This window comes from Stenella coeruleoalba (assembly GCF_951394435.1).
Source record: "Stenella coeruleoalba genome assembly, chromosome: 2".
In the NCBI taxonomy this organism is placed as follows: Eukaryota; Metazoa; Chordata; class Mammalia; order Artiodactyla; family Delphinidae; genus Stenella; species Stenella coeruleoalba.
The window spans coordinates 135,690,683-135,717,841 of record NC_137147.1 but is presented as its reverse complement, the minus strand read 5'-3'; the positions used below and the strand labels follow the sequence as shown (position 1 = coordinate 135,717,841).

General features: G+C 50.6%; 1 protein-coding gene across 2 annotated transcripts; it reads right to left on the bottom strand.

The window, feature by feature from the left end:
• Positions 1–253: 253 nt before the first annotated feature.
• PKM (pyruvate kinase M1/2) lies at positions 254–26,600 on the bottom strand. 2 transcript variants are annotated; one of them, XM_079912477.1, is made up of 11 exons: positions 26,470–26,600; positions 14,966–15,147; positions 14,301–14,392; positions 11,088–11,219; positions 10,432–10,618; positions 9,433–9,703; positions 8,012–8,162; positions 7,430–7,582; positions 4,178–4,344; positions 1,718–1,899; positions 254–1,007 (listed from the first exon to the last, which is right to left on the bottom strand). In XM_079912477.1, the coding sequence occupies exons 2-11, from the start codon at positions 15,117–15,119 to the stop codon at positions 901–903; spliced, it is 1,596 nt and encodes a 531-aa protein (XP_079768603.1). In that variant the 5' UTR covers positions 15,120–15,147; positions 26,470–26,600; the 3' UTR covers positions 254–900. The 2 variants fall into 2 exon arrangements, with proteins under 2 accessions (XP_079768603.1, XP_079768602.1); XM_079912476.1 differs by lacking the exon at positions 4,178–4,344 and adding an exon at positions 3,629–3,795.
• Positions 26,601–27,159: the final 559 nt, after the last annotated feature.

Below are 27,159 nucleotides of genomic sequence, written 5' to 3'. Positions count from 1 at the left end.
AAATAAGCTGTTAAAATTTCCCCAGCTGCAGGACCTTTTAGACCCCAGGGTGCTGAAAAGGGTAACCTATATTCTCAAGACAGTCAGCGACTGCTTCCCCAGCACCTCTGCACCCCAGGGAACAGGATGGCAGGTGGCCTGAGTTGTTACACAGGAGTACTCACCAGGAGCCACAGGGCTCTTGCCATTTTCACCCTACTTGGAGGGCAGGGTTCAACCACCCGCCCCCCCATCAGAAAAGAGAGGAAACAGGTGCTTCAGCTGTTGTTTATTGACATACAGGTAGGCTCTATAGCAACAGGCCTGGAGGCGGCTGCAGTAGTGAGGGAAATGGAAGGTGGAGGGTGGAGTGTAGGTCTGCAGCAACAGTCGAGTGGAGTGAAGGAACAGAAGTGCACAGTGCACAAGGTGGGAGTGAGGGAGGCTGAGGGGGGCTGGAGAACCAAGTAAGGGCCAGGGCCAGAGTCTGCTTAAACTGGAACCTCTGCCCTATTCCCTAAGGCCCCTACTTTTAGCCGACTATCTCCTGATCCCACGCCAGGGCTGGGAGTTCTCCGGGTATCCATTTTCTACAGGAACTGAATCGAGTACACAAAGGAAGAGAAGCAGGAGCTGTTGCCCTCTTTGTGAAGCTCTGGGGCCTCCAGTCCTGCCTGCACCCCTCCTTCGTCCCTTGCTCGGATGGGGCCACATGATGGGTGGCCCAGCTCTGAACTACCCCACCCAAGCAGGGTCTTAAAAACAGCCGTGTTTCACAGAGGCATTAATCTTCTTCCCTGGCATCCCAGCCCACCAGTGCCACACCACAGCCCCAAGTGAGCACTACAAGCATTGCTGGCCTAATGGATGGGTTGGGGAAGGGGGATGGGACAGGGGCTGGAGGAGGGGCTCCGGGGCCCATCACGGCACAGGAACTACACGCATGGTGTTGGTGAAGCCAGAACCAGGGCGCCACCCGGTCAGCACGATGACGACATCTCCCTTCTTGAAGAAGCCTCGGGCCTTGCCTGGAGGAAGAGAAGAGGGGCTGGTGAGTGAAGAATCATGTGAAGAAGGTATGCACCTGGGAGACTGCCCCACAGTCGGAGGAAGCTAAGCAGGGCTGACGGGCCTTTACTCCCTTACACCACAAGGTGGCGCTAGCCTCACAGCCCAGGCAAAGGGGATGAGGGAAGCCTTGATATATCCGTATGGCTCAGATAGCAGAGCTGGAAGGGACCTTTGGACATCATTCATATTCTACTCTAGAGGGTGGAGAGCCCAGCCCAAAGTCACAGCTAGCTGCTTCCTCTCATCACATGATATCCTACTCTTATACTGGGACAAAGACCATATGAATACATAATTTGTACATGTGCTGGCCCCAAGTGTAGGAGCTCTGGCTAATTTTATGAAAAACCTCAATGATGAGCAGATGCCAAAGAATGGACAACCCCGATTATCGAGGATCCTTTGCTTTGGATCCTAGACTGGAAGAGAGTGAGGAGAGAACGTGGGGTGCTCAGCCCCACAACTCAAAGGCCCCTCTTCCCTCCTGGGCTCAGCCCAGGACTCCAGGGAATGGGATGAGGGATTCAGAGAACATTCCCAGTGAGGACAGCTAGGGCTCTTGCACCCAAAGGCCAACATGTTCCCCTTTCTATAGGGTCTCAGAGAGACCAGTGCTCAGGCACCTTCTCCACCCCTCCACCTCTAGCCCTTGCTCCCAGCCACGCACCAACATTCATGGCCAAGTTCACCCGGAGGTCCACGTCCTCAGCCCAGGCCTCCTGCACTGGGTCCTTACACACCACAGGGAAGATGCCGCGGTACAGGTGGGCCTGGCGAGCTGTCTGGTGATTCCGGGTCACAGCAATGATGGGGGCCCGGGGGCGATATCTGGACACCTGATGTGCAGACCTGAGATGGGGGACAGGCAGACAAGACTGTTAAACAGTATCCCAGGAAGCTCCTCAGGGCCTTCAGCAACAACTCACCCTCTAATCCAACTCCCTATGCCAGCCTGAGGCTCTCTGCTGCCAAGACTGGGGCGGCTCCTCATCCTGTATCTTCCACAGCACATAATTCTTCTTCATAGCTATGCTACCCATCTGCCCTGCCCCGCTCCCAACAGGCCAGGGCCCCAGGATCATGCCGACCCAGCAAGGTCAGTTTCCCCCACTTCCCCCACATGGCCCGTACTTGGCAGCAGCTACAAGCCAAGCAACATGGGAATAGCACCTGACTCTTGACATTCGCAAGAAAACAGGAGCAGAGCCCACCAGTCCCCCTTGGAATCTACAACGCAAGTCTTCCCTATTGCTGTGCCCTCTCCTGACTCCACGTGACCCCCCGGGTCCCTGAAACAGTCCCAGCAACTGGGCTGTAGAGCCCCCCAGTCAAACCTGAGTATCTAAGTGAGGCTTAGAAATACAGGTGGCTACCCAGGAGGCAAGACCAGGGGATGGGAGTGTCAGTGGGGGAGGCTCTGCCTGTGAAGGCTCCTCGGTGGGGGAGGGGACCCCTGTACAGCCCCAGCGCCAGGTGCTTCCTTCAGCACTGACACTGTATACGTGTGGCTGCAGATGTGCCTCGGGAGGTGGAGGGGCCTGCAGGGGGAACTGGGGCCTGGAAGGCAAGCTGTGAGGACTACTCAACAGGTGTCAGGGAAACTTAAGCCATGTCACAGCAGAAGGCGCGCTGCGTTAAGGCCTGGCCTCCGTACAAGGCTTTCAGAGGGCAGCAAGCGCTAAAGTCAGGACTCGCTGAGAGTGAAATCCCAGAAGCCTGGAGTTAAAAATAGCCAAGGAGCAAAGGCTGGACTTTTTCATAAAGGTCAACCCAAATGGTGGGAGCTTTTCATCCTGAGCCCTCTGCTGAGGGAATCTGCACATCGTGTGTCCTGGTCCTAAAGGCAGTCCCACCTGCTGCTCCTTGGTGCGTGGGGCTGCCTGTCTGCTCCTCTCCACCCGCCTCCTCCAGGAAACCCTAGCTGCCCTGTGGAGGAGGAGCACACCCCAGACCCAGGGAGGGAAGCACGACAGCCTAGTGATCTGGAAGGGACCCCGAGCCTGAGGCCGAGCAGAGGCCTCAGCCTGGATGCACGGCCCAAGTGCCAGCAACACACCACGGTGACCTTTCCTGGGCAGCACCCACTTGCCTTTGGGACTCAAAGACCGATGGGACGGGTGCACCAACCAAACAGCATGTCAGCAAACAGCACTAATTTTCCACACTGAACTTTTTAAAGAGCACATAGCAACCAGAATAAGCAAAACTGGTTATCCTTTACTTTTTGAGAAAAACAGCTTTTAAGTATCAACCATTTGTCATCAGTCTGTCTGTCTATGTAATTAAGTCTCTAGTTCATCGTGAGGGTATAAACTTGCTTTGGACCCAAATGGTCTGACACGCCTATGAGCACTGCCTGGGATCCTGTCCTTCAGGCCCAGGGCAGGGGTTCTGCTCGCTCTCAGAGCCTGGCCACGGGGCCAGGGGAGCTCCGTCCCTGCAGGGTCCCGGGCACAGGCTGAGGGGTCTTACCTTGGCTTGGTGCCATCTGAGCACCGTTTAGTGCACTGCTCCCAGGACCCCCAAGGAAAGGTGCTGCCGAGCTGGGCGTTCCCAGGGAGCCGCTGCCACCTCCTACCTGCCAGACTTGGTGAGGACGATTATGGCCCCACTGCAGCACTTGAAGGACGCCTCCACGGCACCCACGGCGGCGGCTTCGGTGGGGTCACTGGTAATGGGCGACAGGCGGCGGAGTTCCTCAAATAATTGCAAATGGTAGATGGCAGCCTCTGCCTCACGGGCAATCTAGGGAGGGGCAACATCGGTCCAGAGGGACGAGAGGGGGACAGAGCTTTGTCAGAGCCGTGTCACACGGGAGAAGAAGGGGAAGAGTCGCACAGACAGCTGGTGAGGGGCATGTCCCTGGGTGCAGAGGCCAAGAAGAGCCCAATCGCTGGAGGTTCTGAGCTAAGCGAGATCAAGACTCGCAGGAACCAGCCCTTCACCAGGCGCCTGTGACGTCGCTGTGCCTGCCGAGCTGAAGGACCCTGCGGTCCTGGCCTGCCCTGACTCCCTGGCTAGCTTCCTGCAGGTGAGAGGAGAGGTCCTGAGTGCGGGCCCCAGGTGCAGGGCTGGGCCCTGGCTGTCTTCTAGAACGGCTGGAAGTTACCTGCCCTCAGGGCCCTACCTGCCAGACTCCGTCAGAACTATCAAAGCTGCCGCTAAACACTTATAAGAAGCCTCCACGCTGCCCATGGCCATGGCTTCCATGAGGTCTGTGGAGCGACTTGAGGCTCGCGCAAGTTCTTCAAACAGCTTGAGGTGGAACATGGCTGCCTCAGCCTCACGAGCTATCTGTAAGGTTTAGGGGGAGGGGAGGCAAGGAAGAGGGGAAGGTACCTTAGGTTAATTGGCTAAGTCTGTCCTTCAGGAAGATGCAAAGAGGCAGGGTGATGAAAGCCCACTTAGGGATGTGTGGAGGATTTCAAACATCAACCGCTACTGCTTCCCCTCCAACCGAGGGGAAAGTGATTCTTCCGTTCTGGAAGGATCTATGGATCTTGGAAGGACTTTTTGATTGGCGGTGGAGGGAGATAATATGGTGGCAGGCTCTAGTGCCTGGGCATGGAAACATGCAGAGGCTGGGGCCCCCGGGGCTCCCGGGCCTACACAGCTCCCTGGCAGGACTTGACCACGCTGCCTCATGAACACAGCTCACAGGAAGGAACAGGCCTCCCTCCTCACATGGCTGTCTGGTGGTTACTACCAGGCTTCATGCCTGGCCTCCATGCACACATGGAGTGCTTCCTTGGCTTCGGACACAGGGATGCTACCAGCCTGTCCAATGGCATGCCGTGCAAGCACACTGAGCAGTGCTGGAAAACTGAGGTCAAACAAAGCCAACGTCACGCGGCTTGACCACCTTCTAAGCAGGCAGGTGGAAAATTGGCGAGCTTTGCGGTCAGGAGGAGTAGCCATGTGAAGAGAAAGGTGCCTGTGAAAACACGCAGGTAAGTTTAACAAGACATTTAATTAAATCAAATGATTAAAACACCCATGAGAAAGCCACTGAGTTATTTACAGACCACCTGGCTCAGATAACACCAAGAATTAGGAAGAAAATTTAAGCTTTAGAGGGTTATAATGCAATTACCAGCATCTTAGAGAATGATGGGTGAGGGAAGAATCAGTAATACCACCTCATTAATTTGACAGGATAAGAAGATGAGTGTCAGAATTTGCTAGGTTAATGGTTTTCTTCCTGCAAGAATGGAATGCATGCAGCCCAAAAGGACAGGAAACATGAACAGGAAGGAGAACCATACCTGGTACTGCCTAGCCCTTAGTTAAGGGACATCAACTGCATCAGTGAGATAAAGGAGAAAGCAGTGGACAGGTAAGAGGGGAAGCTGTTGGCCAGTGTTAACTGGTGACATGGACAGGAGAGGCCTGTACCAACTGGCCCAGACCCCATAACTTATCTCCTGAGCAGTGCCATGCAATCCCAGTCTTGCAGTTCTAAGGTGTCTGTTCAAAGGAAAGATTGGGGTATGGAAAAACAGACGTGGGTTCAGAGCCCAAAGTCTGGTTCTTAGACTGTGACCCCAGTACAGGCCCCACATGGATACCTGTCTTGATCTCCTGCTAGACGAAGTACCATGTTGCAGGAGAGAACACTGGCTTCAGAGTCAGCAGATCTGGGTCCAAACTCAAGCTGTATTACCATGTACCCTCATCTATAAAATGGGGTGACATCTATCTCACTGAGGTTATGGAGACTACGTCAATCTACACAAGGACTTAACAGACATTTAATAATAGTAGTGAAATTTAACGCTAAGGCTATAATTAAACATATCCCATCTAATTCATTTCATAAATAAGGCCTTGAGAGGTTAAATTTGGTACAGACATTAAAGTCCCTACAGTCTATGCGGTTTCATGGTTCCATAAATCAGGTCAAGGTCACTCTCGCACCTCGGAGGCAATGGGGCCACACAACTAAGCAAGGCAGTTATAGAGAAGGGATGATGTGTGGAGACCCATAAACACAATGGCAGCCACTCTAGAGGGGAGAGGTTCAAGGTCCACTGTCCCCCAGGAGAGAGGAAGCACTCACCACTGGGGCAGTTGTGAGAATGACCATGAGCCCATAGTGCATGAGCATCTGTGACAGCAATCATGTCACACACAGAGGGTGGCATATCAGCCAGGAAACACAGCTGTGCCAGGGACAGGGATTGGTCTCTAACAATTTCATTACGGGCAAATCCACCCAGGGTGCCAAGGACAGACCAGAAGACATCTGTAGTCAAGTTGTCTTGTTTCATGCCTGAAAAAGTATTTAATATAACTCTCATGTCTTCTCTGGAAGTCATCTAAGCCTAATAATCACATAGAAAATGAAGGAGGAAAGGACGATTATCTAGTCCAGAAGTTCTTTTTGGGGGATTGTTTTAAATTTGCGGGAATGCAGGGGAGGGGTTGTCACACAAAGGGCTTGGGGTCCTTTGTTGGCTGGAAAGCGAATAGGAAGGTTAAAGAAACACTGTTTCAGGGTAGGAGGCAAGTTCACTGAGCTATACATTATCAACAGCGACCTAGGGCTGTTGTGAAAGTTCATTTGCAACACTCATTTTCCCAGGCCTGATGACCCATCCCTGTGTTAACTCTTCAGTAAGCTCTAGAGCAGGAGCAGCCAGGCTGCGGGACATGGCAGAGCGGGAGACCCTTGAAAAGCTAGCTCCCACAGGAGAAAGAGGAGTGGCCTCCAGGGCTCCTCCAGATGCTCTCACCCCAGGGCCAGGCGGGATCAGCCAGCCTTCCACCTGTTTCTATTTGTGGGCCTGTCACCCACCACTTAAACCCCACTTTTTAGTCTAGGGCGTGTGCAACAGCTCAGCAAAGCAGGCGCTGCTGCAGGCACCATGCAAGGCCAGCCTGCAGCCAAGTCAGTGCAGGCAACAGCCTCCAGTGCAGGCCCAGAGGCCCCCGTCGGGGAGGCACCTGGCTGGGGACAGGTGGGGAATCAAAATGGAAGCCAGACAGGACAGCTGCGAGCAGGAGCTCTTGGCCTTTTCCAGAACAGGGCAGAGGTACTCAGGTCCTCTAGGCTGCCCAGAGGAAGAGGTACAGATATCCCAGTACTTGAGCCAAGGGAAGGCTTCACAGTCCTGCAGACAGGAGTGAACTGTGCTATGGCTGATGAAGGTGGCCGCCTCCAGAACAGAAGGAACTAGGAGACGGGTGTGGGCATGAAGGCAGAACAGAAAAAAAACAAGACACCTCCACGCCCCCAGCACACACCTCCTCATTCTGCTTGTAACTTGGAGGGTAATAAAAGATCGTGGGCGCAGAAGCCTAAAAGGTGTCACTCTGTGCCAGAGTTCACCTCCATCCCAGCCCCAGCCAGGGCGATGGGCGGGCCGCGAGAACTCACCAGGTGTTGCATGCGCACAGCTTCCAGTGGGTAGTCCCCTTTGGCCGTCTCTCCAGACAGCATGATGCAGTCGGCTCCGTCCAGGACTGCATTGGCCACGTCACTGCCCTCAGCCCGAGTGGGGCGAGGCTTCTTGATCATGCTCTCCAGCATCTGGGAGGGGATGGGGTATTCGTGAGACGTGGCCTGGGCTGTCTTCAGACACACACTGACCCCCTGGATCGTGTGTATGTGCACAGAGTACAGCTCCGTGTAGGTGCATGGGGGCAGGGGAGGGGTGGTGGGGTAGGGGGGAGGATACGTGTGTGTGTGTGTGTGTGTGTGTCTGTCCCTGCGAAGAGACCGGGGAGGACACGTGTGTGTGTGTGTGTGTGTGTGTCCATGCGAAGAAACCGGGGAGGACACGTGTGTGTGTGTGTGTGTGTGTGTGTGTGTGTGTGTGTGTGTGTCCATGCGAAGAGACCGGGGAGGACACGTGTGTGTGTGTGTGTGTGTGTGTGTGTGTGTGTCCATGCGAAGAGATCGGGTATAGCCTCCAAAGCTTTCCTGTGCAAGGATGCAAACTCGGGAAGAGGCACATACCTGCGTGGCACAGATGACAGGCTTCCCAGCTCGGTTGCACCGCCCAATCACCATCTTCTGAGCAAGGAAGACCTTCTCTGCAGGAATCTCAATGCCTAGATCACCACGCGCCACCATGATCCCATCACTGGCTTCCAGGATCTCATCAAACCTGACAGGGAAGTTGGAAAGAGAGAGAGGTTATATGGAACAGGGGCCACAAGTAAGGTGACACAAAGGAAGTTTTCCTGGGATTTCTCTGACTTAGCCATCCTTGCACCAGGACAACTACCCACGACACCATGATGGATGCATGGAGGTGGTGGGGTGTTTCAGCTACTCCAGTCCCCCAAAGGGGGCCAACAGTTCTGCTTGTTGGGCTTCTTTGGCACCAGTATGGACACATCACTGGGGGAAAGGGGAGGGGACGAGGTCTCCTCCAAAGTCCCATGGACTCATTTCCTCTCCATCTGCATCTTATGAGGCCCCTCTTAAGGTGTCTCTCTACCATCTTCATTCCAGTTGGCACTTCCAGGGCAGAAAGGGAACCCAAGGCGGCTGACTGCTCCTGACACAAAGGTCTGTGGCCTCTCCCAGCCAAGGACACTTGAGGGCTGCTCCTTCAGGGGGCCCCCTCCAACTTGCTGAAAGCATGAGAATATGGCTTTGCCTGGCCTGGAGCCAAGGTCAGCAAGCACCCATGGCTTATCAGGATGGCACAGGGAGGACCCCAAATTTCCCGGTACAAAGGACATCGACACAAAGCTAAGGATGGAAAGGTCACAACAGGATGACTGCTCCCCCCACTCTTCCCAAGCACACACTTAATCCCCACAAGTAGGTGTGGGGTGTCAGCAGCGCTGGGTTCTAGTAGGGAAACAAAGAGGAACAGATGTCACCCAGCTGGCCTTACTCATACGGCCGTACCTGGTAAGCACTAGGGAGGTGGTGGACCTGCACTGGGACAATGTGCCCCTGGAAGAGGACGGCATGCTTTCCCCTCAGAAGCAGACACCATGCCAGAGCTGGCCCGATCACCAAGCCGGCTGCTTTCTAAGGCAAGACAAGGAGGCCACATGCTTCAGTGTCAACACCAGGCCCTGAGGCTTCCACAGGGCTCCCAAGGGAGGGAGTCCCTTCCTGAGAGCCTGCCGTCTTCCCCCTTGGTGGTCCCCAATTCCAGCAAACACAGGCAGTGTCAGGAGCGCAGCACAATGGCTCCTGAGCCTGGGAGCAGTGACCCTGTCCTCTCCAACGCTGGTCCCTGGGCTCATGGAACAACGTCAAGATGCTGGCACCCCAATCACCTGGGAAGCTTTTTTTCCCTTGAAATACCAATGCCTTCCACTCCCCCTCGTAGGATATTCTGATTCACAGGATATATCGTGCTCTTCAGAGCTGGGCTGGGGCTGAAGGGGGCAGGGACAGTCGGGTGCACTTACCTCCGAACTCCCTCGTGATTCTCGATTTTGCTGATTATCTTGATGTTCTTTCCTTTCTCTCCCAGGACCTTCCTGACTGCATGGACATCAGACGCCTTGCGGATGAAAGACGCGAACACCATATCCACATCCTGCTCTACCCCAAACTTCAGATCCTGGATGTCCTTTTCTGAGACGGCAGGCAGGTCCACAGCAGCCCCGGGTAGGTTCACACCCTTCTTGCTGCCCAAGGAGCCACCATTCTCCACCTCCGTCACCAGGAAGTCAGGACCTGTGTGAAATGGAGTAGGTACGAGAGGCAGAGCCACAGGGGCAAAAGCGTCCTCACCAGGAAGCAGGCTCTCCCCAGTACAGAGAACTGGGAAATAGCACATGGTGGGTGCTGGAGCCACACTGCCAGGGTTCACATCCCAACTCCACTAACTGTGTAACCGTGGGCAAGTCAATTAACCGCTCTGTGCCTCAGGTAAATAGGGATAATAATATCTACTCCTAAGATGGTTTTAAAATTCAAACAAATTATCATGTAAGATGCTCAGAATAGTGCCTGGCACTTAAATGTTAGCTCTCATTCCCAGGCACACTGGAGTCCTCTATGTATCCTACTGAGGGGATGGAGGAGGGAAGCAGAAAGCCTACAGTAGTGAGGATGAGTAAAAAAGAAATCTCGGGAATTCTCTGGCAGTCCAGTGGTTAGGACTCCACGCTTTCACGGCAGACAGCCCAGGTTCGATCCCTGGTTGGGGAACTAAGATCCCACAAGCTGCACCACAAAGCCAAAAAAAAAAAGAAAAAAAGAAACCTTCTCATCTCCTCCCCAAGAGTTCAATTAAGTTGGAGTGAAATCTGTTTTTGAGGCTAGGAGTTTATTATAAAAGGAATTTCTGAGAATACAGAGACCCAATCTCGCTGCCAGCCAAATAAGCTATCTTCTGCCAGAGAAACTTAAGAGACGGGAGCTGGTTTTAGACAATTAGACCCTAACTCCCGCGTACGTACCTTTCTGCTTCACCTGCAGAGAAATAAGGCCGTCATCCACGTAGATCTTGCTGCCCACATCCACCACCTTGCAGATGTTCTTGTAGTCCAGCCACAGGGTGTTCTCGTCACACTTTTCCATGTAGGCGTTATCCAGGGTGATCTTGAGTGTAGCTCCCTTCTTCAGCTCCACCTCAGCGGTGCCGCTCTACAGACAAGACAGTAAACCACAAGTCCAAAGAAGCCGGGCCCTCCTAGCGGGAGAAGACAAGCCCTTTCCTCTAGGGAACAAGGAGCAAATCTCAGCTGCAAATAACAATAAACCTTTTCCTTTGGAAAGAAATAATCAGACTGTCTAACTTAGTATATTTCAAGGAAATAACCCAAGAGAAACCTAGAATGTTTTAGTTATACTATTTAATGATAGGGGAAAAGAGACAAAGAAATTGCTCCCCCAAGTTAGAGAGACTTGGAAGTAGGTTTGGAGCGTAAAAGAGGTTCCTTTCTGGTATTGTTTCTTAGCGAAGTAGATGAAATCAAGACTTCTTACAGTGACAGATAAAACTCTCATTTATAGACCTAAACTCTGAGAAACGTGGCTTCTGGCCGGGACAGACTGCTGAGGATGTCTCTGGGGTCCCCTGCGCCTTCCTCCAGCTTCTCCCCAGGATACTCACGCCCTTGATGAGCCCGGTTCGGATCTCAGGTCCTTTAGTGTCCAGAGCCACAGCCACTGGCCGGTAGAGAATGGGGTCGGAAGCAAAGCTTTCCGTGGCTTCACGCACGTTCTTGATGGTCTCTTTGTGGTACTGGGGGAAAGGAGGTGTGATGATAAGCGTCCTCCCGCACACTAGGATCTAGGACCAGCACTGAAGCTGATCACTCAGGAAAGAGCTGTGGGTGTTCTAGACCTCTGCCTCCAGCGTATACCCTCACGCTGCCCACTCCCCGAGCATCCTCTACCGGCTTACGTCAACCTCCTTGGCCTCTACCCACTTGTACCACAGCCCTTACCCACTCTAAGGGCAAATCTTAGGAACTTTGGAATAGTTACGTTTTGGTGGCAAGACATGTCAACATAAAAGAGGCTTGTCTCCTTTCTCCCCCTCTAGGATTCATCAAATACCCTCAGCAAATAAAGCAGACGACTGGGGTAAAAAACCTAGGACTTGTATCTGGATAATACTGATCTGGCCATCAATGTCAGACTCATAGATTTGGTAATTTTGAGCTTTTCCTCTACTGATTACAACTGCAATTCAAACTCAGTTATTTACTTAAGCTAACGGTGGCCCAAGCTAAATAACTCACTGCTAAAGTCATGCAGGCCTGGTTCTGACGATCACTTCCTGCAGTCTGATTAGAAACGGAAGTGGAACAGGGAGAGGTGGGAATACGCCTTTCTCTGAACTAATTGACCTTTGCCATTTCTCACTTGCAACAAATCCTGGCTTCAATCTCGCCTCTGAAGCCCTTTCTCTTTTTCCATTTGCCATTCCTGTTTGACTAAAAAGGGACTCAGAGCCAAGATGTCAAAAGTTCTTCGTGCTATCAATATGGCATTGCTAGTAACAGAGGCTCCCAACTCAGCACTTTGTGGGCCTCGTCCTTCAATCACCTCTGTCCAGGAGAGCAGCACCTGAGAACAGGAGGTGGGAAGGGAAGGGTAACGCGTTTCATCCGTCAACGCTGTCCTTGTGGAAGGTTCTAAGTGTATGTTGCTTAAAAGGCAGTATTTCGGGCTTCCCTGGTGGCGCAGTGGCCGATGCAGGGGACATGGGTTCGTGCCCCGGTCCGGGAAGATCCCACATGCCGCGGAGCGGCTGGGCCCATGAGCCATGGCCGCTAAGCCTGTGCTCCGCAACGGGAGAGGCCACAACAGTGAGAGGACTGCGTACCGCAAAAAAAAAATAAAATAAAATAAAGGCAGCATTTCTGGCCGACATGGCATTATAGAACCACACATTCAGTAAGAACACATCTTGCCCAAGAGAACTGCCAAAAGTGGGGGCTAGAGACACTGTGGCAAAGCTGTCAAAAGATCAGATGCAACAACAACAAAACCAAAAGATCAGATGCAGACGTGTGGATGTGGATGTCCCTCTGTCAGAGTGAGGGAGAAAAAGCAATTCCAACGCTCTGCTTAGAAGAGTATTTAAAATTGTCAAGAGCTGGAAAAGCATGTCCCAGCCACTCATCAAACTAAGACTGTTACATTATATAATTAACATTAGAACAACTTCAGATCAGTTTCCAAAACCCTGATCCCAGAGACCACACAGTTTTATCCTGGTCAAAAACCTCAAATTAAACCCACAAGAGGGACTTGGGTGTTTTGTTTTGTTTTCTAATCCCAACTCTAATCTGGGAAGACGAGTTAAAGCACAGATAATCTCCAAATGCCTCTTGTAGTTTAAAAAAACAAAATTTCTGAGTGAGCCCCGCTCCCGCAGGGGCAGATACCACTCGCCCTTGCCATTTCAGAGCTGTGTGGTATTATTTTACTGGATGGAAGAGGCCATAAAGCCTAGTTAAAGGTCAACTTCTTAAAATCTATTTCTGCTACTCCGCCTGCACACAGGAGACCCTGGCACAGGCCAGCAGTAGGGATCAGTTGTGAACTGACGTTCAGTGATGTCTTTAGTTCTCTCTTCGGACTAAGCTAACACTTACAGGAATGCCTAGCGACTCCTGCCGAGGACGCCCTGCCTTTGGAAAATTACAGAATGCCATCCATGGATGTCTTAACCTGCCCAGGGTGCCTGCTGAGCACAGTTCATCTAAACTTGGTCAGGCCCTCATGATATTTGGAGGCCGGATACCTGCCAGGCCATAAACTGTTTATGGAACATGGGTTAGAAAACCTACAATGAAGATTCTCATGTTTCCAGAAAGGAGGAATTCACCTCTTAGACTGCACTTCCTGAGGCTTTATTTTTAGCTGAAACTGAACACCAACTTCCAAATGCCAGAGGGCAACCCCTCACCTCCTGACCTTACAGGGTAGCATTTTCTTTATCCTGAACAGGAAATACAGAGGTCAAGAGGAGGGAAAGTTTGCCTCACCCATTCCTCCTCTGTTAATACCAGGATGAAATCCCATGGCCTGTGGTTGAACCTGAAGGTCAGGCACTGTCCCTCAGGCAGGTCCCACACACCTCAAAATGAGTTTGTTCTGATCTTGGGAACAGAAGCACGAATGGAGCACTTCCCAATAGCTGCCACCTGGTCCCTAGGTAAGGTCCAACGAGTCAGGTCAGCTCATCAACAGCCCCAGCACTAAGACACTCCTACCAGACTGCTGGGGAAGTATGCTGACTTTATTTTATTTTAATGTACCAAAACCCTCGGGAAGGGACAGGCTGGGAACACAATGCTGATTAGGTAGGTATTATATGCCAGATAGTGTTAGTGCATTAGACCCAGTCTTCACTTGCAATAATGGAAACCGTTCTCCTGGACCTGCCCAGTTTATCTTGGGTCTAAACTAGGCCAGAATAACCTGCAGGGTAACTTACTGGTTCGTCACTGCAGTTATGAACTGTTACAGAAACCCTGGGGCAGGAGTGTCAAACTCCATGGGTTAGAGGAGTTTCCAGGACTTTCCAGAACCCTTGCACACTTTCCTTGGTGAGGGCTAATGGAGCACAGGTGTTGGGGAGAACCAGGGCCAATTACAAAGTAGGTCTTCTTTGCTTGAGGAGACCTGGCCACTTGAGATGGCAGGAGACGGGGAAAAGGAAGTAGGGATGGGCTGGTGAAGACAATCTTCCCATTGGCTGTAAAACCCACACTTTCTTGCCCAGTCCACCCTGGCTAAATGAACACGACATCCCCACCCCGTTTCCTACAAGCTGCCCCAGTGGCCAAACTACCCAGCCGAGGCACACCTCATGAGTTCCATGAGAAAAGTTCAAACGAGCCACGTTCATTCCAGACTTAATCATCTCCTTCAGCGTCTCCACTGATCGGGAAGCTGGGCCTAGTTAAAAAAAAAAAAAAAAAAGTTTTAAAGTCATTAAGTGTTAATTATCCAAAGGAGAAATAACACTTTAAGTTTGCTTCAATTTAAAGAACTCTTGATAATTTTTTCCCCCAAATAACTCAAAATTCTTTAAAAAACATACACATGACTATTACTGTGCTAGCCTACTTTCTTGATTTAGAAGGACATCTCCCATTTCCTTCAAATTCTACAGGCTCCATCTAATTAGGAAAGCCTAGGTAAGTCTCGGCCAGCCCTCTATGCTCTCCCTGAAACCCAGACAGATGTCCAGCTACAGAATTCTGGTTGTACAGAGCATGTCAAAAAGATCCTTCCCTAGGTCTCTGAGACGCTCTGCTAAGGAAGATACCCTCTAAATTTTACCTTTAGCAGAATGCAGAAAGCATAAGAATTCTTTATTGCAAACTCCTCTGACCAGTTCTCATAAGAATCTCTGTAGCATCTTGCTCAGTACCCAGGTCTGCCACATTTATTTAGTCTTTTCAGGAGAGGAAAGGTCACTGTCTCAGGAAGCCCACGTTTCAGGGGGAGGGGGCACCCCCCACTCACCAATGGTGCAGATGATGCCGGTGTTCCGGGCCGTGATGGGCGGCGAGTCAATGTCCAGGCGGCACATGTGCTCCAGGAATGTGTCAGCCATGGCCGCGTGCAGCTGCTGGGTCTGAATGAAGGCAGTCCCGGCATCACTATGGGGCTTCGACATGGCTTCTGAGGTCTTGGGTCCAGGGGAGCTGAAGAGAGAGTAATCAGTTTGAGAAGCCGGAGGCGGCTATCATATACAGCTTGGCACAGGAAGCTGTTTCCTGCTTACACATTAACTCAACAAGCACACTTTGTTCAGAAGCCACAAGAAGCCCCGCCACGCTCTGGCTGTGTGGGTGCTCCTCAAGTCAGGCCACGGGCTCACGTTATTGTGAGCAAGTGGAAAAGACCTCAAAGAACAAGTTAAAACCACGTACCCAACACGTGTACGTCCCAGGCATCCACTGTAAGCACGCCTGCCTTACACTGGGCTAATATCTACCTCAACAACTTCCCTGCTAATCCTATAAAAATAACATCATTTTACATGCACTGCAGGAGCTTCCTCAAAAGGAAGTTGCAACCAATCTTCCAGGGATATAAAAACTCACCCCTAGTTTAGTACCTTGGTGAATCTAGATCTTTGTATGAAAAGCTGTCTCAAAGCTACAAACATCTGCTATGGGGAGGCACACCCACACTGCCTCTTAACAATCCCCACCCAAACACAAAGTGACTTTCCTGGTCATAGAGACAACCACTATCCAGGCAGTCCTCCTAGTTCTAACCCACAGGACCACGTAAGTCCATTACTCAATTCATCCTAGGCTGGAGAATAGGTCCCAGCCCATTGACAAGCAATAAAAACCAGTCCCTGGACAGGAAGCAAAGCTCAACCAGAACCCTGAATGCAAAATCTTTCATCCCAGGAATCTGTACCTAAAAATTACATATGGTACTTTTGGTCAGAAGGACTTTAGGACGTGCAAAGCAATTTGCATCAAACCAAGGATAACCATAATGGTACCAGTCTGGCTCTAAAATTATTATAATTACATTAACAGGAGAGTTGCACTATGAAGAAATTAACGCTTGTCAAATCCTTCCCCCAGCTGATCTTCTAATGCACCACCCAATTCCCTAAGACTGACAAGTACACCACCCGCAGTGACAAAGACCATCTGTTCCAGGTAATTAATCAGCCCAGGTCACAATCCTGACCAGGGGCACAACTGCCCCCGACCTTTGCTTTTCTTCATTACTGACTTTACAACTAAACTCACTCAGCCGGTTAGTTAGCTGATTACAGACAGAGACTTGAGAAGCTTCCAAGCAGTGTTTCAAGAACCATCAGGGAAGGATGTGAGCCAGAAGCCTGACATGCCTCATCAGAATGCCATTCCTTTCCTCAAGTTTTCAGACCAAGGGTTACTCCTTCTCAAATCCTTCGCCTAAGTGCTTCAGCCCAGGCTCAGGAACAAGCCCTTCTTTCGCCCTGTCCCACCGCCTCCTAAATCTCAGGACTCCAAATCAAGGCACCCCATACATGTAACCCTTACTCTGTCTCCTCCTCCATCCCCGACTCTGTGGCCTCTCTGCATGGCTCGAACAAAGCATGCATCTAAACCCATCTCTGCCACCCTCGATAAGTCCAGAAAAAGCCCAAGAAGCTTTGCGACCAGTTGTGAGTGAATTTCCTGTAAGCTATTGAAAACTGATGGCTACAAGTCCCCAGCTACAGAAACTAAATATTTAAAAACGAGAAAATAAGATACCAGCTAACTATTCCACATGGCATATATACTGTTCCTTTCAGTATGTGTTTCCTAACTCCCTACAACATACCAGGTACCAAAATGAAAACGTCCTCTCCTCCGTGACCTATTTGGTTTTGTATCCCTTAGCACCAAGTACTTGGGGGTATTCCAGTTGTTTACTGAATGATGTTTCAGAGTATCTTAATGCCTCTTTGTCAAAATCAAAGTTATACCTATGTCCCTTTCCCCACAAAATCCGAGGAATTTTTGAATTCCTGACAGCACAGCCTGGGCAGCCAGGGTCCCTTTACCTGCACTCACGGTTGAAGTAGGGTGTATATAGCTCCAGAGCACCTGGGCTTAGGTGAGTCTGGCTGTCAAGGGAAGATTATTGAAGAGATGGTGCCTGGTGGCACACCAAGGCAACTGGAACACACAGGCCTTGCTGTGGCCTCCAGGCAAAGGGAGTCATGCAGTGCGAGGACTGTACTGTGATCTCAATGAGTGGGTTGAAATTACTAACCCGACTCTTCTTAAAAATCATCAGTTGGGGCTTCCCTGGTGGCACAGTGGTTGAGAGTCCGCCTGCCGATGCAAGGGACACGGGTTCGTGCCCTGGTCCGGGAAGATCCCACATGCCGCGGAGCGGCTAGGCCCGTGAGCCATGGCCACTGAGCCTGCGCGTCCAGAGCCTGTGCTCCGCAACGGGAGAGGCCACAACAGTGAGAGGCCCGCATACGGAAAGAAAAAATTAAAAAATCATCAGTTGGATCTTCTCTAGACCTCAGACATTAGGGTCTCCTTGCAAAGATCCGGCTGGGGCCACTGATTATCGTGTTCTCTGGGCTTGGGCTTCCAGTGACATAATGCTCTTTTTTTGGCTCAGGGTGGCTCCTTGGTCCCACCTGCAAAGACTGCTCGGAGCTGAGAAAGGCTTGCCCTGCAGAACTGTACAAGGATTAAGGTAAAAGCTGAGTGCACCTAAAGCTCTTTGGGGTAATGGAGAAATTACCTTAAGAACCAGGTATCCAGGTAGTAGTAGGTAGTAGCTGTTCCTAGAGATTCAGCTATGTTATAAATGAAAACACAGAAGCCACCCAAGAAAATACCAAGAAACTGGTAACAGAAAATTCGCAGGTAAGACAGTTCTTAATGGCTCCTTTGCGATGCTTTATCCCCTCCCCTAACACCCCAAAGATTGCCTTCCTTTAAAGTCTCTTTAAACTTTGGTTTACTAACATTTCACTATTCTATACAAGAACCTGGTCCCTCTCCCTTTTCTTTGTGGGGTGGGGGGCAGGAAGGGGCAATAAATTAAACATACATAACAGGACTGGAAGGATAGCTAACAAAATATTATCAACATGTTATCTGGGTGGTAGGATTACAGCAAATTGCAAATTTCTTTCTTCTCCTTACTAAAAAATTTACTGATACTAAACACTTTCATAATAAGAAAAATTACAAATGTACCTCTTCTGAACGTGATATATTTAAAAGCATCCTGGTAAAAGTGTTGGAATTAAAACAAATGTGAAGCTCCCTGTTATATTATTCAACTGCTGCTCTAGGCACTTCAGGAATATTCTAAACACAGTAGAGGTGGGATAATGCATCTTAGGCCCTAGATCACAAATGCACTGCAGGGTAGTTTCACTGACTTAAGAAGGTCAACCTTGGGAATTCCCTGGTGGTCCAGTGGTTACAACTTGGCACTTTCACTTCTGGGCCTGGGTTCAATCCCTGGTTGGGGAACTAAGATCCTGCAAGCTACACAGCACAGCCAAAAAACAAAGTCAACCTTGATCTATTCAGAATCTCAAAGTGCAAAAAAAAAAAAAAACAAGGTTAATATGGTCCATAGGACTACTCTGTGCCAAAAAACCTGTTAGTCACATGCCCAAATCCAACAAAATTCTTTTCCTGTTTAGTCTGTCCTCAAGCATCAGAGCAAAATCTTTGTGACAAGGATATTCTGGTACAGAAGGGCTGCCTCAAGGACAGGAGATGCTATTAGCAGATACAATTATACTGGGCTCAAACACTAACCCTATTTCACCATCTCAAATTAAATCTGAGGGCCTCCCTGGTGGCGCAGTGGTTGAGAATCTGCCTGCCAATGCAGGGGACAAAGGTTCGAGCCTGGTCTGGGAGGATCCCACGTGCCGCGGAGCAACTAGGCCCGTGAGCCACAACTACTGAGCCTACGCGTCTGGAGCCTGTGCTCCGCAACAAGAGAGGCCGCAATAGTGAGAGGCCCGCGCACCGCGATGAAGAGTGGCCCCCGCTTGCCGCAACTGGAGAAAGCCCTCGCACAGAAACGAAGACCCAACACAACCATAAATAAATAAATATTAAAAAAAAAAAAATCTGAGGTCTGCAAGCTCTGATCTTTTGCTTATCCAGGTTACTAGGTACAAAAATAACAAGTGAAATTTTGTTTGAGTGCATTTGCACACCAGCAATCCAAAAGAGCTGGCTTGTCAGGAAGTCCGTCCATGTTCCTACAAGATCTCACCGCGTCCTTAAAGCCCTCTACCAAACTAGGGACTTCATGTCTCATGCCCAGGTCACCAACTGGTTTTCTATCCCCTCAGGCTCTGCCCCGGAGCCTCCCTTGCAGGGAGGGTCAGGGCTCTCCTACCCAATGAGCCTCTTCTCCGGAGCACAAGCTGCCCATCCTACCTAAAACACACTCTGGACTCTCCCCCAGCCCCTGGACAGCAGCCTCAGCGGTGGTTTCTCAGGGCGGGCCTCTGGGAAGAGCTGCCCTCCCTCCAGCTGGCTGTCTGCACGGTGCCTGCCAGCAGACGCGGCCAGTTCATGCCAGTCTGACTCACTACAGCATCCTCCTCTGCAGGAGGCACAGACATGCAGAGGCAACCTCCAGCCAGCCGTGGGAGCCCAGCATAGCCACTGATGGCAGCAAATGCTGTGCCCAGGTATGGGAGCCTTATTCTTGAGCCTGAGCTCCTGCTGTAGGACCTTCCTCAGAGCCATTTCTCCTCTGTGAGAAATGAGACAACATCAGAGGCCTTATTGTTGTGTGGGCCGAAAGGACGGAGCAGGCACAGTCACAGCTCAGCTCCAGGGGCCCCTGCTCCCACCCTGCCTTTCTCAAGTGGCTCCTGGCTCTTTAAAGCTATAGTTTTGTTTATGCCAGACACAATTCTTTGGTCACTCTTCAGAAACCTGAGGGTGAAAATCATAGAAGAAAAAATACCCAGCACCACTTAGTGTCAGTACTGTTGGCAGGTTGTCCTGGGAAAGAATCATGCTTCACTCCACCAATTCTAGCTTTCACAAAAGCCCACATCATTCTGCCCTAGTAAACCAGCCTGGCCTATGAGCCCGCATCTGCATAAAATGTTTATTTAACCAGCCAGGGCTCCCTGCACCAATTTTTGCTCTGATGCCAATCTCACCATACAGACTAACTCAATAATGATGGCACCTGGTACCTATGATTGTGTTTCTCGCTCTGACATCCATTTGCTACCTACACCTCTTAAGTCTACAAGCCAGCATGAAGGTCTGATTCCCAAATCTTCAGAACACCAACATCCGTTAGAAAGTTTGCATCACAACGTGTTGGACAAGGCATTCAGGCCAGCCTGCTCTCTAGGAGCTCTGTTCCTAGATGATGGAGCAGAAAAATGTAATTCCCAAGACTGGCCCTAATCTGACTATGGTAGCAAGAAGATCAAAATGGGTTTTGGGCCAGCCACAGAACCTAATAAGGTCTGAAGTGAATGGCTGTTCATCCTCATATACAGTTAGAGTAATGACAACAGTGTATTTGCATATGGAGTGGGGGGAGGACAAGCAGTTTTTAGCTAAGAGATGGGAGTTATATTAAGTCCATTCTACCCTCAGCAGGCCCCATAACAGAAAGCAAAGTCTGGTGTCACCAGGTTACACAAAACAAAATGAACCCACCTGTAGGTTCAAGTAAAATTCCCTTCTTTTATCCAGGGCTAGAACTAAGTGACAAACATTATAAGCAGGAGCCCAAGGTCCTATTTCAAATCCGAGTGTGCAATAGGGCAGAAAAGCTGATATTAAATGAGCCTACCCTGCAAAAGGACCACTCAACTCCAGGGCAGGAAGTCCCGACAGAGAAACCTCTACCATCTCAGATGCCGAGGATTTGATTGCAGATGCTCGGAGAATAGAACTGGTTCAGTCGGAAGGAGGAAGTTTAGATGAACCTTTTGCTGCGTTGTGTTCCTTACTAGGCTTAAAATTATGAGGCAATGCTTCAGGGCATGATATTTACACTCTGGAAGCAGCAAGGAACCTGGGACACTGATTTAGGGCCTTTGCAAGCCAGGTACAACACCAGGATGGGTGATGGCCTCAGCAAAGGGAGGCACTGGCTCAGCATTTAAAGGAAGAGCTGCCCTGCATCACAGCTGCAGGGAGAAGAAGGGGGGAGTGAAAGGAGGAACGGCAGTGCCAGCTCTCCCAGAGCACTGACCTAGTTAGTATACCTGGTCTTCCTGCAGTAACCATCATAAGTTTGCTGCTATTTTATTTTGTTTTGAACTAAAGAAATATTAACATCTGTATTTTTACCACCCAGAACTGACCATTAATATTTATCCAGGGAATTCCCTGGCAGTCCAGTGGTTAGCACTCTGCACTTTCACTGCCGAGGGCCTGCGTTCAATCCCTAGTTGGGGAACTAAGACCCCGCAAGCTGTGCAGTGCAGCCAAACAAGCTGTGAAGTGCAGCCAAAAGTTAAAAAAATAAATCCAGATTTTCTTTAGACTTAAAACAAAAATTTATCATTATATACAGGTCATTTTTTCCTCCACTCCCAGGTCCCTCCAACCCTTCCACATCCCATCATGAACTTTGATACCCAACCAGTGTCATGAATTTTGTATCCTTCTAGTTCATTTAAGGGTGTCTGTATCTATACTGAACCCTATGATATTGCTGTCTTCTAAAGTACCCTAAGTAATATACTGTAAGGCATCATCAAACAACTTGCTTTTCCAGCACATTTAAGATCTATCTAGTTGGTACACAGATCTAGTTAATTCATTTGAACTGCTATACTAGTCCAGTGCATAACTAGACCATTTATGTATTCCCTTACTGGCTGGTCATTTCCCCATTAAACCCAATTTTTCCTCATTAATCAATACTTATAACAACTCTCCTAGTACATGTCTTCTTGTGCAGGTGTGAGCTTCTATAACCAGAGATCAATTCCTGGGCCACAGGGTATATTTATTTTCTATTTTACTAAATAGTGCTGAATTGCTCTCCAAAGTGGTTATATCCACTTACAACCAACCAGTAAAGTGATTTCTTGCCTTCCCACACCTTTGCCAACACTTGATACTGTCAGACTCTTAAAATGTTTGCCCATCTGATGGGTGACATGTGTTAATCTGCTCTCTAATGTAATAACAAAAGAGGGATATCAGGTATCAGAATAGTTTTGTTTACCAAGTCTTCATTTCCCTGCCTCAACTAGATCAAAACTCCAGCACTCCTCCAAAATGTGTATGACTTTGTCTCATATACCATGACTGACTCAGCTGACTGAGTAATTATTTTGCACTCATCACCTGAGATAGGACGGATACCAGTTGTCTAAAGTTAAATAAATGCTATCTGTTGGTTGATTAAATGTTTGGAAGGGCTGGGACTCCTTTCAGAGAATGTTTTTTTTTTAAACTGCATCAGCTGAGCTGGTCCATACTCTGAAATGCTATAACCAGCAACCTCTGCCCTGTCATATCTCGTCTTGGCATCTCCCCCACTAAAGCCCTTATCTGACCTCCAAACACAGCTTGCTGGCGTCAGGAAAGAGAGGCTTACAGTTCCCCAGGAGTTTTGCCTATAGAAAGAACTGGGGGAGGTGAGTCGCAGAGGCCACCAGAAGTACTGCAGGCTGGCTCTCCCTCCTACGTGCAGACCAGCACAAACCAATGAAGGAAAAACGGCTGCAAGGGCGGGGCTGCACCACTTGGTGGCCCTGCCAACCTCCCCTCCTAAGCTGAGCAGTAATAGCAGGAGGCCAAAAGGCAGAGCAGAGGCTGCCTGACCACCCAGGCTGGCTCACCTTCCCAAAACAGCTTCTTTAACAAAGCCCCAAATAATCAGCCTATTCATTTATCTAGTCTAAGGCTGGCTTGTGGTTAAAGAAGAAGAAAAAAAAAGAATGGTCTTCATTTTGTTCTATTCCTATCTGTAACAGAATTGATGCTTAAAGTGATGACTCAAGGTCCTATAAGACCGTTCACGAAATAAATCACATATTTCACAAGATCCTCAACGAGGTTGCAAAACTCTGCTCCCATGGACAACTCAGTCTTACGGTGTACCAGTTAACTGGGGTTTGACTGTGGATAGTTTGAATGATTCAGAAATAAAGATATTGTCAAATGAGTCATTTCCCCCTGCCTTCACCTCAGTCTTAGCTCTTATCCAAAATAACACACCCTGGCGTGCCTTCATGAAAGCTGAAGAAAAATAAAAAACCCTGTAGTGCAAGTTTGTAATCAAGAGCTGCATTTTTTTCTGCCTTCCTGCTCTCAACCATTTCCTTATTTCTTCCACTGCCTCAACATTAATAAACAGCTTTAAGAAATAAAATGGCTTTTCCTGTGACCCCACATTAATGTCACAATACTCAAAGCACAGAAGCACCTCCCATAAGGTGCTAGCTCTGTCTGGAGTAACAGCTACCAAACTTGCCAAATCACTGGGGCTGCAATTCTTAAAGCCCCAATAATGCTCTTGGCTAAACTGTGAATTCAACACTAAAATTATTTACTTCTAATGCAGTGCTTAAAGTGAGAGCAGCTGCCCTAGACAGAAGACTAATGTCCATATACTTAGGCTCAAGTCCAGTAACTCAGAAATGAGTTCAAGGACATTCTTTAAGTCATCGTTATTCATGTCCACTACAACCCGTATTCCCAAAATGGCTGCCATGCCCACTGCACAAGGCTCAGAAATATAGGTGTGCAGACTGTTATCACCTGGGCATGAGGCTCTGCCATGCTGCACCTAAGCGCAGTACAGAGAGCCTGGGGACCTCCACCAACCATTTGTCACTTAGTTGAGACACTTTTAACTGGGGGAAATGCATGCTTCATTATTTGACTCACTGAAAGGGGAGAGGGGACTTTTTAAGCCAGCAAAGACCACAATGCAGTTTCCCCACTCACCCAATGAAGAGAGTTCTCTTAAAAGCAGATAAATTCAAAGGTTTAGTCATCTTCCCCAAAGCCTCCCCCACCTACACACACAGACCTGGTGATGGGTTACATATTCTTCCCCTCGGAACAGCCCACTGCATTCCCAACAGCATCCTCAGGCAACCTGAGGGCAAATTATTTGCTAACAATGCTGCAGAGTCCTGACCTAGGCCCTCCTCTCTACGCCAGGGAGTGGCCACACCCTCATTACGGCCAACAAGGAGCTACTGTCCTTTGCCTCTAATCCTAACCTCACACTTAACCAGCTGGCTGAGCAAATCCCAGAACCCTACCAAGAGTGGGTGGGAATGGAACAGGTGAAGATTTCAGTCTTGGGGTTCCAAGTTTGTTTCTACTCTTGTAGCCAAACACCAAAGGCTGCAAATTATCCCCCTCCTGCCTTCCTTTGTCTAGAGGACCAAAGAGCCCCTGTAGCAAGTGGAGAGTTGAAGAGTAACATTATTAGTTACTCTGTAAACACTGTACCAGGACCCTGGAGGGGACTGGTTTCCAGATGTCTGCCATTTAGAGAGCCTGATTCCCAAAGATTAACTATGAGTATGTGGTTTGGGGATGGCAGACAGAAGAGGAGCCCTTGCACTCAATTACGATTTAAGTAATTGCGCTCAGTGACCAAAGAATACATTTGGAGGCATCTCACCTGAGATTAGACACTGCACTGAGTATTCAACATATATCCATGTAGGTGTGTATATATCAACCAATCCTTTCAACAATCAAGAGGAAAAATGTTACAAGTTACACATGGGAAACTGAGATCCAGAGGCTGAACTCCCACCGTTACTCATGTCAGTATGTTAATGAGTTAAACCCGACCTAGAAAAAGCCTGTTTCCAACTTCCCAATGCCTCTGTCAATCATGCCCGGACCTCAACTATCAGGCCGATTTGTGCAGAGGAGGATCAGTGTCCTGGGCTTCAAGGACACAGATAAGAAGCCAAGGGATGCCTTTCCATTACTAGGTCTTTAAATAACCTTCAGACTGGAAGGTGCTTTCCTGCTTCTTCAAACCCAGTGTGAGGCCTCCTCCCCTCAACCCCCAGCAGGAAGTGTGTACTTTCCTCACAGCACTTACCACTGATAACTTTCATGTTCTTTCCCTAATTAGACGGCGAGTTCCGTGGGCTATAACCATTTTAGCCATCCTGGTGTCCACGCCGCTCCCCAAAACAGCTCTTTACACACGAGTTTTTATTGAGTGAATGCAGGCACGTGGCACCAAGCTCTTGACGTATTTCTACTCTCCCCATAACCTGCTCCCACCCCAACCCGTGGCCTCTGCGCTCTACAATCAGCCGCATCTGTTAAGTAACATGAAGCAGAGGCGGGGAGCCAGGTGAGTGGCTCGAACGCAAGGAGGCCTCTGAGCAGCATGCGGAGGCTTGTCGGGCCAGAGATGGTGCTTGGCCGGTAACGGGCCCGAAGGTCAGTGGTCCGCGATCCCGCGGGGCAGGGCTCTGCAGGGCGGGTCCCGGGCCGCTACGTGCAGCCCCGCCTTGGCAGGATGGAGCCCAGTAACCTCCTAGGAGCAAGAGCAGCCCTGCGGCCGCCCCATCATATTCAAGGCGGCACAAAACAGGAACGCGCCACCACAGGGCAGCCACTCTTTCTTCCTCTGCAGCGGGGAAGACCAAGAGTTACGTAACCTCTAGCTGCGCCCCGGGCCGCCGCTGCATCTCCCCGCCGCAAGCGAGCCAGCCCGCCCAACCGCAGACCACTGCACTTCGGGCGGTGACGCCGGGACGCGGGCCCGGAGCTGCAGGAGAGCCCGAGACTGGGGAACTCTGATGGAGAAGGGGACAGGACTGAGATGGGAGACCGAGGGGCGGGGGGTGGGAGAGCAGGCGGACGTGACCAGAACGGAGGGGGAGGGGCGAGGACGCGGGTGGCGAGAAGGAGGCTGCAAAGAAGAGGGATGCGGTGGAGCGAACGTGACTAGAGAGGAGGGGGAGGGGCGGGAGCCAAGGCATGAATGGGGGTAGGTACGAGGAGGGGACAGAATCCGAATGGAGGAGGGACGGGGAAGCGGAGCTAAAGAAGGAGTTTCAAGGAGAGGTTACAAAGAAAGCATCAGAATGAGGGGGACACGGACAGGATGAAGACGAGAAGCGAGTATTAAGGGTGAAGGGGAGGAGACGAGCGTGGTGGGGAGGGGGGAGGGAGACTGAGGGAGAAAGGATCAGATTAGGAGAGAATAAGGGGAGGAAGACGAGGATGGGACCAGGCAGAAGAGGGAGATAAAGGGAGGGGAGGATGGGACCAGACTGGGGGTGGGGGAAGGTTAGGGACTGGGACAGAAATGGGGCTGGCTGACCCATCTGCCTTCGGAAGAAGCAGGAGCTGGGGGCTCTGAAGAGGAGGCCCTAGGCGCGAGCACCCTTTCTCGTCTCTTCAGACCCCAACCGCGTTGAATCCAAGATGCCACGGATCCTGCGCCACACTGAGTGCGCAGGCGGGCTAGGATTCCGCACTGGCAGGGGCGACGGAGCCCCGGTGGGGACGGATGGCCCAATCTCTCCCCAAGCTCACCTCCGACGTCGTCCGGTTCGGGATGCGCGGCTACCACAGGGTGGTCCGAAGGCTCGCAGCGCGTCGCTCCAGTGCGGGGATCAGCTACCTCAGCCTCAAGGTTATCCCAGCTAAACGGCCGCCGCAATCCCTCCGCCGCCCCGCCCCCCACCCAATCCTGGCTCCCAGCTTTCGGGGCCCCGCCCCTCTGCGTCCTCGCCGGGCACAGTCACCTTCAGTAGAAGTGCTGAGGGGCGGAACGGGCGGGCAGGTTGCAGTTTAGAGGCGGACTACATTCCGTGGCGGAAGGACATGTTACAAAAAGTCACAGCACTGACGTCCTCAGCGCCCAATGGGGAAGCTTCGAGGCAGCAGGACCCGCCCCCGGAGCTCCGGGTATCTTACCCACCCCCCCTCCGGTCCCCCGGCGCCCGGGCCACCTGTTGCCGCCAATTTGGAAAGCTGGACCAGGGCTCTTCTCTTGACCCTTGGCCCAGGCCGCCCCAGCTGAGCTGCCCTGGCCTATGCAGATGATGCCTAGATTTATGGGTCCCCAGGCAGCATTCCCCCAGCCCTGCCCTGCGACTCCCCGCCTCCCCCCGCCCGGGTGCCCGCTCCACTGCACACCCCGGCGACTGAGCCGAACCCGAGGTTCGCGAGCCTGAGATGGGATCAGAGGTGGGGAAGGATGGAGACTCGTGGGATGGTTGG